At 40.4% G+C, this 10,942-nt stretch overlaps 1 protein-coding gene across 2 annotated transcripts; it reads left to right on the top strand.

Annotated features, from left to right (window-relative positions):
- The first annotated feature begins 3,310 nt into the window (after positions 1 to 3,310).
- Positions 3,311 to 10,173, top strand: creb3l3a (cAMP responsive element binding protein 3-like 3a). 2 transcript variants are annotated; one of them, XM_040127896.1, is made up of 10 exons: positions 3,311 to 3,609; positions 4,021 to 4,137; positions 4,322 to 4,565; positions 5,072 to 5,205; positions 6,150 to 6,260; positions 6,351 to 6,457; positions 7,237 to 7,305; positions 7,531 to 7,615; positions 8,221 to 8,314; positions 8,940 to 10,173. In XM_040127896.1, the coding sequence occupies exons 1-10, from the start codon at positions 3,589 to 3,591 to the stop codon at positions 9,254 to 9,256; spliced, it is 1,299 nt and encodes a 432-aa protein (XP_039983830.1). In that variant the 5' UTR covers positions 3,311 to 3,588; the 3' UTR covers positions 9,257 to 10,173. The 2 variants fall into 2 exon arrangements, with proteins under 2 accessions (XP_039983830.1, XP_039983829.1); XM_040127895.1 differs by having other exon boundaries at positions 4,307 to 4,565.
- Positions 10,174 to 10,942: the final 769 nt, after the last annotated feature.

Genomic DNA, 10,942 nt, shown 5'->3' with positions numbered 1-10,942 from the left:
CTACTGGATGGAGCCTCAACATGCACTTCCAAAAAGCTCAGCTTCAGCAGTAGTTCAGTTCAAACACGTCTCACCTTTCCATGTACTGTTTGTGTTGTACTTATTACTGTATACCCATGTGCGGAAAGAGAAAATTTAATTTTACTGAAGCCTTGTTCAGACCTGGCATTAACGTGCGTCCTGGGTGATGCGATCGCAAGTGGACAGGTCTAAGTACAAATGTGAATGCAACCGAGACACATTGAGGACGCATTGAGAACAGGTCATTCAGACCACATTCGGAGGTTGTCTGGGCTGCATATGACCACATTCGTTTAGCAGTTTATTCGTCCGGGGCCACATACAAGGACTGCCTACTCAGCTGGTCCTCTGCTTAAGTGGACTAACTCGCAACTCATTCATAAGCTGGCATTGTCCACGATGTCTGAAAATCTCAAAAAGCCCATAGATATATGTTACGAATGTGTCGTACATCATGGGCAATTTGGTTTGTCTGGAACACGCCAAGGAATAGACCCAGCCTGTATTGTTTTTCCTCTTCTTCTTTTAATTTCCGGCAGACTAGGCATAGGAAGTGCATTGCTGCTTCCGGCTGGTCAAAAACAGCAACGCATTTGGTCTTTGCAAGAGGAAATGATGTATGTATGTATTTATTTGCATATAGAGCAGGCAAGGGAGATCCCGTCACAAGTGGTCACCCGAGACGTACTCTAATGCCAGGCGCAAGCTGACGTACTTAGAGCTGTCGCCTTGTGACCGGATCACCCAAGATGCATGTTAATGCCAGCTATGAACAGGTCCTGTGATATTATACTAGGCACAACATTGACCTTACAAAAACATTGTGATTGTCTGTACAAAATCTCTTCGTAATTCATCCAGTAATTGTTGAGACATTTCACCTGGCGACCAACCAACCAATAGATTGACATTGCCATTGCTACAGCCAGCACGCTGCTAGGATAGATTTTCATTTACTTCAACATTTAGTACAGTATTTCATAACACACCTTATTGTATACATCACATTTGTCTTTGTTTATACTACTGAACAAGTACTGCTGCATTTTAGAATTACAATTTAAAAAAAGCTATTAGCACAAATTAAGCCTCCAAATGGCCAGAACTCCCTTTGATTGACAACAGGTCTGTCACAGACTAAGTGAGTGCTATAAATTCCTGGAGTCAAAACACTGGGAGTCAGTGACGAAGACGCACACACAGGGACAGATAAGTGGGAAGAGCTAGACACACTGGTAGCACACGAAACACATCTGTCTCTATCTGATGACGCTATTGATAACACAGATAAAGTTGGGGCCATGAAACATGACCTTAACAGTTTCTTACTGTACATTACTCAGTGTTTGCATTGAACACCTCCTTTGGTAGAGCCTTATTCCAAAGCTGAAAAGCTCGCGGACTAATTACAGGGCTTTTGCCCTTTGGAACCTTCCTCCATTAGATAACAAAGCAATAATGATTATGTAATTCTTCTTTTATGAAAACCCAATAGACTAGTCCTGGCAAGACACTCTAACGTCTTGAAGTGTCAGCTGACAGCTACTTTATCATACCCATCATATCTCAGCACACAGATCTGGTCTGTTTAAAGGCCTTCACACTCATATTCACTGTCACTGCTTTGCTGCTACTGCTGTTTCACAGAAAATTCCTCCACCGCAGTCTCCACCTATTCAACTCTGCCTTATCCTCCCTGCTGATATTGCATTACTAAGTTAAATACGGGATAATTGGTTGCTACGCTCCCTCCTTTTTATATATCATGTGCAGTCTACTCCGTTTTGTTTTGCTGTAGTGCTGCAGCAGGGAGCCGTGCCAACAGCAGATCGGTGCCACCAAGTCATATAAATCTAGTTGCATCTCTGGCTGCAATACCTGGCAGCGACTCTGATAATATTTATGGTTATTGGTAGTGACCTCATCCTACCTTTTTCTACCCTGTGGTACAATCAGAGAGGATGTGAGGGTGAGATTTTGGTTGAACAGAGAGAAGTGGTGGTTCTGCTGAATTTGGTGCCTCACAGGCGAGATCATGCAGAAACAGCATATACACCACAAAAAGGGAAAACAGCTAGCCTGGCTCTTTCTTATTATATCTTAAATTATATCTTGTTTGTTTAATGTATACAACATGTAAAATGTGCAAAAATGGCTGTAACTTCATAGTTACTGTGCACACACAACAGTGCTGTCAATCTTATCATTAAACTTTCAACAAGAAAACAAATCAGTATATTTCCCAAATCTCAAACTACTTCTTTAAGAGTCAACTGTGAAACAGTTTTATATTCTCAGGCTGACTTTTAAGAAGGTACTTTTTTCAGTCTGTACAGCTGTACATGAAAGCACCATCTTAGATTGACTTTTCAGTCAATCCGCCTTTCTGTGTGCCTTGCCAAAAATTAAATAATAATTAATTAATTAAGACAAAAAAAAATCTTTCCAGCCAGGGACAAATCAGGATGTGGCCTACGTTAGTCTATATATGGGAAAACACTGTTAGCCAGTTAAAACAAACTGAAAAAGTTTAAAGTTGCATAACCTACTTCTCTCCTCAGACCGATGCTCCTCTTTTCGTAAATCATCTGTTTTTTTTTTTTTCAGTCTAACATGAAAATTCCCAGCATCGTCCATTTATCTATTACTACATGTCTAAGTGGATTTTTTTTTTGTGCTTTCAGCCTTGCTCTACACTGAATTCATTAGTACATAAACTTGTTGAGGTATACTGTGTGTCTTGAAGCTTGGGCGAAAAAAACAATAATTAGACCCTCAAACAAATCACATAGATTATAAAAAGCCAAGTGCAAATTGTTTCCGTGTAATTATGTTTTCAACCATTACTTTGCAGTACATTCGTGTTTTTAAGCCTCTTTAAAGGCTGATTAGTGCTTGAGGCCCCAGGCTGCTTTGTCTTATTCCCACTTGTTCTACAAATAAATTATTCCCTTAATGATGCAGTTTCCTCAACAACTGTCATAACACACTATTATACAATCTATAACTGCAAATATTTATTTATTTACTTTACCAAACAACTAAATGTAAATTTTATTCTGTTTCCCTTTTCAGTTAACCACTATGATTTGTGTGTAACAATTTATTTACACAATACTGTTACAGCTCTGTAGAAATTATATGTTTTCTGGAACCCGTCCTTTGTATGTTCATTCTGTTATGAATATGTGCCAAAGGTCAGAGCTATCCTTATGTCAATACGCTATCAAAAAAATAAAAGGAAGAGAACCAACAGACTTTGACCTTTCTGATGTTTTACATCTTAGTGGAGACTTCTTGTCCTCCATCTCCAGATAGACCAGCTTGTGAAGTTCCTTAGTTGTGTACTTCTGGCTACCAATCATATTATATCTCTCATCTTAGCCAATGGGGGTAAAGCAAACTAGTTGGCTGGGTGTGTTGAGTTGGAGTTTAAACTTTGGACCCGAGAAGAAGAGCTGAGAGATACAGTGGAGACTCTTTAGGAACGTAGAAAAAGCTACTGGATATTTTGGGGGATCTTTGTTGTCTTTGTTGTCTCTGGTGTGCCACGCAAACAGAGAAATTATGGAGCATTACCCAGATCAGGTAAATAACTAAATATTGTCCTTTTATTGCTTTGTAGTTTGGCAGTTATGGGTTAGTGGGACAGTCCTACAGAGCAAAATTCAGGCCAGAGAGGAAATTACAAACGTACATCTAGATGTTAAATTGACCTAAATCTACTGAATAATACCATGTTTTGGAATAGTATTAAAAGGACATAAATATTACAAGTATTATTCATAAAAGCTGTCTCACCAATGACAGACATCTACACAGATTAGGGGAACATATTGCACAGAACAGTGTGTTCAGGGAGGATTGTGGTGAATTGTTGCCAGTAAAAGAGGAGTCCCCAGCTGTGGTAGTAAACGTAGCCTTTATAGTCTTGTTGTCGTTGCTTCTAAAAGCATGAAGACATAGTCCTGTGTGTTAAATTTCTTGGTCTCGTTTCAGGGTTGTGATGGCATCGAGCTGCTGGACTGGCTGTTTGATCAAAACGATGGAATTCTCCGTCACGAAGAAACACAACACCACGGAAACCATAACACCTGGCCAATCCAGGACCCGAATGTGCGTAAGACTGTGGGATCTCTTGTGTCACTCATACATGCTACAACTGTTTCTTTTATATCTGTATACTTCATCCTTGGAATAAACTCTAGGTCTTTGTTTTTAAAAGACTGTCCCATGTCTCGCTGTGTTGTCATCTCACACAGACAGACTAATGGTAGCATTTAAGGTTTTCACCCAGCAGATGCTGCAGCCGCCCAAACAGGCAGACGATGACTTCCTCAACGCCCTCCTGAGTGGAAGCGATTCTGTGTCAGGCTCGCCTCTCTGGTCCCCATCTCCCAGTGACAGTGGGATCAGTGAGGACCCTCCCTCAGACCAGATGGACAGTCCGCAGCGCCCCGAGAGCCCGCCCGGAGACGCTCAGTACTTCAGTAAGAGGCCACATACAAAGGCAGCCCTGGAAGCCAACGTCTCCATTGACCTCGGTAGGTTTTAAATATCCACAATAAAAACATCATAAAATGATCGAGATTTTGCCAAAAAAAAATTTTGTAGCTCAACTAACATCTAATAACATCATCATTTCATTCTGATTACACTTAAATAATATTTTTAGTCATGGTTGTGAGCAGGGAGCGATCAGTGACCAAACACGGTGCATTTGGAATCAGTCACAGTATCTTCTGGCTACATTCCTGCACATGAATCTCAGTATCACAGAGGATAAAGTAGGATATCACACAAGATTTGTGACTGTGTGCAAGAATACTCAAACTATCAAAGACACCGATGTTGTTTCTGATGAAAAATCAAAGTACACATGTTGAGGACCAAACAGAGAAATTGGTGTTTGAGTAATGTTCAAGCTCCAAATGTCATTTCTTAGCTGTTTATTATTGCTTGTCACAGATTCCAAACAATGACGCAGCATGTCATATTAATGTTGGTTTGCATGTGCTTTATGTGCATCCTTGTGTCTGTGTGGGTGCAGATGGCTGGGAACCCGGCTTCCCAACGGGCAGGACGAGGATTACACAATATCCCTCTGATGTTCATAGACCACAGTTCTCCTCTGGCTTCCCGCTAACTGTCAAAGATCTGCTACTGTCTGGCACACCAGAGCCAGTAAGTGTATCCTGGTAGTGTTGGGAGTTTGACACAGTTAGTGGGGATGCGGCAATAGTGGTACGGGGAAGAGCAGTAGTGTCTTTTGTGTTTGTGTATCTTTCTTTGGCTGTCTCACTCATGCTTGCATGTTTACCTTTGGTGTGAGTTAGTGTGTGAGTGCGCGCGTGTACTTCAGTGAAAACAAGTGGGTGATTACACTTCCTGAAATCATGGATACACCAAGGGATGAGACCTTTGGAAATGCAAATGAAATGTCCCTTTTTTTTTTTTTGTTCACTTTTGCTCATAGGAAGGGAAGGTTTTCTGCATAATCAGTAGTACCTCCCTTTGTACTCTTACAGTGAGAGAAGGAATAAGCAGAAACATTTAATTTTGTATTTTCTTGAAGTTGATATTTTTCTTGAACTTGAACCCCATAATTTGTTAGTTCCTTTCTGATTGTGGAGATATAATCACTTTGAGGTGTGGGGAATTTGTGGAGATTTAAGTTTGTGGAAAGTTCTGTGCTGCATTATATTCTATAATATTTGTCTTAATCATTTAATCCCCAAAGAAAATACAATTAAAAGTGAAAGTCATGAAGTGAATACAGAAGATCACCGCAAGCAGAATAATGTGTTTGTGCTTCTGAAACTCAAAGGTATACAGGATGTCAGCACACCCCAAGTATTGATCCCATTTTTGCAGCCCAGTTTAATAAGATGCAGGAGACGGTAGAAGAATGCAACTTAGGTTCCCACACCATAATTGCTTTGAGGTAGCCATGAAATGAGAGTGATGAAGGTGGCCTGATAGTCTGCACACGTTTAACTACTTCCTGTGAAGCTCTAGGGAGAGAGAGGTGGCGAAGCAGGAGGAGGAAGAGCTTTGGGGCCAGAGAGAAAATTTAATCAAACAGCAGTGATGATGTTTTCAATATTAGAATTCATATTTCACCACAGGCCCCACAGCCATCCCAACAGTCTATTCAAGAGTTGATTCTCAATGAAGATGAGAAGAAGCTCTTAGCAAAGGAGGGGGTGACTCTGCCCAGCCAACTACCTCTGACAAAGGTAAATTGCTATCACTACCTTAACAACTAAAACAATTATGTTTATCCTGTGGAGACTCACAATTAAAATGTTCCCTTCTCTGTCAATCAGTATGAGGAAAGGATTCTGAAGAAAATACGCCGAAAGATTCGCAATAAGCAGTCGGCCCAGGAGAGCAGGAAGAAGAAGAAAGAGTATATTGATGGGTTGGAGAGCAGGTAAGAATCCAATTTATAGAAGAGCAACAAGCGAAGTGCTGATGGTTTTGTGATTTTTTTAAAATATCAACTACAAATTCAATATGCTTTCCATTACTGAAAACCATTTTCCAAAGCATACTGTAAATGTGTAAATGGATTGTTTTCCCATTGTGCCCTCACGGCAGCCCTTGGTCACTTTATTTCAGCACATTATGAAGATCACCTTGTGGCATCCTGATGGGCCAGCAGTGCCATATAACTGTGACTCCCTGATTTGATTCTGGCCTTTGCCTTATGTCATTCATTCTCTCTATTAGCTGTTGAAGACCAAAATGCCATGAAAATAATCTTTAAGACAATAATGTAATGTTTTGTGTCAAAGTTACAGTTTGTTAGCATAATATGATATGTATTATTGAGCGGGGACTGTTTAGAAAACTCAAACGAGTCAGCTGCTGAACAGGTGGGAAATTAACTTAAGATATATGGTGGTGTATGCTTTGGAAAATATGTACCAGTAAAGCAAAGTGAATGCAGTTTGTAGACATTGGACTAAGACATGCAAAGTCACCATTATGCTCCTTTGATTCACTTCTTGAATGAGATACGCAGTTTCTTCCTGAACAGGCATTTGGCTTTAAACTGTATATTGCTTAATGGTGCTTCAATGAAAAATTTTACTCATAAAATTTTTTTTTCAGTATTAAAAATAAACGAGTTAATCAGATTTTTTGTCTGTGAGGGATTTCACCTTCTCCTTCTCCTCCTGTTTGCCTCCTGTGCATTACTACCCCCAGGATGGCTGCCTGCAGTGCACACAACCAGGAGCTGCAGAGGAAAGTTTCACAGCTAGAGAAATGCAACATGTGAGTGATTTTAAAATAGAACTCCTCTTTCCATTTTGTTCCTCTGTAATGTCTGGTGATGATTGTTATGATAATCCGTCAGAGGTTTGCCTTCAGCATTTCCCCTTGCCCATTCGTTTCCCCAGACCCTTGTTAATCCAATTATACTTGTCTTTTCCTTTCCATTTTCCATTTTTTCTTATTCTTTTGTCTTTGTCTTCCCTTTTTTCTCCATCCTCTCCGCAGGTCACTAATGGAACAGTTGCGCAGGCTACAGGCTCTGGTCATGAATACATCTAACAAGCCAGCACAGACTGGGACATGTGCACTGGTACGGACGTCGTCTGTGTGTGTGTGTGTGTGTGTGTGTGTGTGTGTGCCAGGCAGATAAACAAACTGCCCAGACCATCCAGATGACTCAATAAACAGCGACAACAGCTGGGTTAGCCATCGAGAAAGGCCCATTTAGATATAGTATATACACAACGGACAAGACATTACAAAGGATGCAAAAAGGCACAGTCACCATTGAGCGAAAAACACAGTTTGAACAGAAGCCATTTATTGCCTTTGATCACTGCAATGGAATTAAGTGCAAGACCTGAGGCTAGATGAGTGGAGAAGAATTTAAAAACTTAAACTTTTAATTTGTAAATACGAACAAGTCTCAGTTCCCAGTCACAGAGTACTTAGCTCCACAGTTAGATTACTGTTTCTCCTGAACATTACAATCCGAAAGCATATTCACAGGGGGAATATAAAAGACACTAGCTATACAAAAGTTCAACAGTGTAGAACACAGTACCAACTTTCTTTGACTTGATTTGAGCATGAATTATATGTCTTGCACCTATTCGGATCATCCTTTTTCTAACTCTCTTTTTCTATTCCTTGCATTTGATTTTGATTTTGATTTTTTTTTTATCACATTCTTAGGTGCTTCTGCTGTCCTTCTCCCTAATCCTTTTCCCCAACCTCAAGCCCTTCTCTGACACCAAGGTCAGCCAAGGAGACTTCAGTCCAGTCAGAAGTAAGTATCCTTCAGCACCAAATAGACTTGTGTGCCCGTCTGCCAACTAATCCAGAGCCTTTCTGTCACAGCTGAGGATCTTATTTGAACTGCAGTCTCACCCACAGCTGGAAAGGTTCAAACCTGTTGAACCTCACAGAGGATTTGCTGTCAACTTAAAAACTTTAAAGATTAGAGTCAGTGCACAGTGTAGCCCGAGGCCATGTTTTATAATTACAATTATTAAGCCATTGCTCTATCAGCAACTTCTGATAGACCATTATTATTACTTTATTATCAAATTTATTAGCACAAACCCACAAAAGGTCCATTTTTAATTATGAGGCAAGATGTGGATCTGGACAGCACTAAGGTGTAATTTGTTACCATAAGATATTTGACAGCAAAAAATAAAAAAAAATCAATGGATCCTGCTTACAGTGCTTAAAGGCTTTGTAAGTTTTTAAAGGTTTGGAGTCTCAATTGTCTTTAGGTTTGAATTTGATGCACTCACAAAGCAGTGCACACATGCAAGTATGACACACAATGACACACACTTGCTTATGACAGCGCCAGCTTAGAAATCGTAGTAGTCAACAGAGGCTTGAACTTGTTTGTCTTTTCTCAATGTGCTTTTCTCACACAGTCCAGTCACGGTCCCTGCATAACCTCCAGGCTTCCCGTGTGCGGCATGTCATTGACGCCCCATTCTCCGCTGAGGATGAATCGGAGCCTCTGCACCGGCATTTCCCAGGAGACCAGGGACTGGATGATATTACCACACTGATGGGAAAGCTGGAAGTGAACCAAGAGCGGTCAGGTTTGGGAACCATGTCTCTAAACAGCAGTCAGGAGGAAAGAATCAGTCATTTCCATGTAGACCCAATAACTGGTCACATAGCCACTGTGACCCTGGATCCCCACCGCTCTGCCAAGCTGCGACCACATGCTGACGACATGTAAGAGAAATGAAGAAATTATCTCCACGTGAATTCCCCAAATTGTCCTCCTGCAAATGGTAGAGCAGGGAATTATCTGGGGCTGCTGTTTACACAGACAGGGAAATTAAGTTTGAATCATTCCTGTTTTGCCTATAATATATATTTAGTCTGTATGCCTTTGAATGTTTTGTGATACTGTTTTACTGTATAACAGCGTATGGATTTGAATCTTACACTGAAATTGCCTGTCAAGATAAACTGTTGTCTCCATGACTTTGATAAATTGCCAGTGTAAATTACTGTGTTTGAGACTGTCAAAAACTGGGTAAATAGAGCTGTGATGATGTGTACAGTTTTGATTTCAACGGATAATTCGTAAAATGTTAAAACATTTTGAAACTATGTTTTCACCGAAGAATTGATTGGAACTTTTTAGATTTACTCATGGGTAAAACTGCCTCAAATAAAAGATGTCAAAACGAGTTCGAGGTGAAGTTTCAGAGCTTTCATCATTCAAAAGTGACTCAAAGCACAAGGTGCAATATTTACCTCGACAGTGCTGCCTGAACAGATGTGGTGTCATATAAGGATGTGATCCAATGTGTATACAAGTCATCTCAGCGCTCACCGTGTCTGGGTCGTCAGTACAGACCACACAGTGATGAGATGGAAGCGCTCTTAACCTTGCTGCCACTTCGGGCAGAATTTTGCCGAACATTTAAGGTCTGACATGTTCAGACTGACAATTTCTGTGGTTCCCCAGACTTAAGTTGTGATTGAAGCAGCCCCTGTAAAAACTGACTGGTCATTTTTTCACTGAACAGAAGAATAACAAAACAAGAGGAAACCACCACTATGGTTTCACATTAAAACAAATTCATCCCAAAATAACAAGTCGCCATAAAAATATTGCATTATCCCTGACACATGGTTTTTTAATAAAATTCCTGAAGTCACAGAAATGTATCTTTGTTATCTTTGTTTGGACAGACATGAAACTTCAAAATCTGTAGTTTCAACTGAACCTTAAACAATAGAATGATTTTTCCCCCCACAAGGAGGTTATGTGATCACCCATATCTGTTTGTTGGTTGGTTAGTTTGTTTATTTATTTGTCAGCAGGGTTACACAAAAAATACTGAATCGATTTGCACCAAACTTGCTGGAGTGATAGGGTCATGAGCCAGGGAAGAACCCATTATGTTTGGGGGCACATCCGGATCATTTACTATGAAACTGAATTTTTTCCTCTGAAGTCTGGTGTATGTTGTTGACATTGGCCTTGGCAGAGGTCTGCGGTCTACTTAGTGCATTTTCTAGTTTAAAAGATGTTTCATATTGTATCAAAAATGCAAAAGGTAATTTTTATATTCCCCACAATACCTTTGCTCTAACCTAACTTCAGCTTTTCTTTTACACCTTTATGAAGCTGGCTCATCAAGCCAACAGTGGGCTGTCAGGCACCGTTGGGCTGTCTGTAGCTAACCAAATCAGCTGTCAGGCGATATATGGCTGAAGCTATTGCAGTGTGTTCAAGTGAAACTTTTAACATAAAGAATGCAGAAGTGCAGTCTTTCTAGGCTGTAGTTCTTTGAAATGGCATGTTAGGGTCCCGAAGGCTTTAACTACAGCACTGTTCAGACAGTCGAACATCACACTGACAATTTCTGCAAGTTTCCAAAACTGGCACTTCAATCATGCCAGCTTC

The sequence above is a fragment of the Xiphias gladius genome, chromosome 6 (assembly GCF_016859285.1).
Source record: "Xiphias gladius isolate SHS-SW01 ecotype Sanya breed wild chromosome 6, ASM1685928v1, whole genome shotgun sequence".
In the NCBI taxonomy this organism is placed as follows: domain Eukaryota; kingdom Metazoa; phylum Chordata; class Actinopteri; order Istiophoriformes; family Xiphiidae; genus Xiphias; species Xiphias gladius.
The sequence above is the reverse complement of the archived record's forward strand: the minus strand, read 5'-3'. Positions and strand labels throughout refer to the sequence as shown.

What these genes read in the sequence shown, in the direction of transcription:
- creb3l3a (XM_040127895.1), top strand. Translation starts at nt 3,589, where the DNA reads ATGGAGCATTACCCAGATCAG. An exon ending in GCCAACTACCTCTGACAAAG is followed by an intron (nt 6,261 to 6,350) that starts GTAAATTGCTAT and finishes TCTGTCAATCAG; the next exon opens with TATGAGGAAAGGATTCTGAA. An exon ending in AGACTTCAGTCCAGTCAGAA is followed by an intron (nt 8,315 to 8,939) that starts GTAAGTATCCTT and finishes TTTCTCACACAG; the next exon opens with TCCAGTCACGGTCCCTGCAT.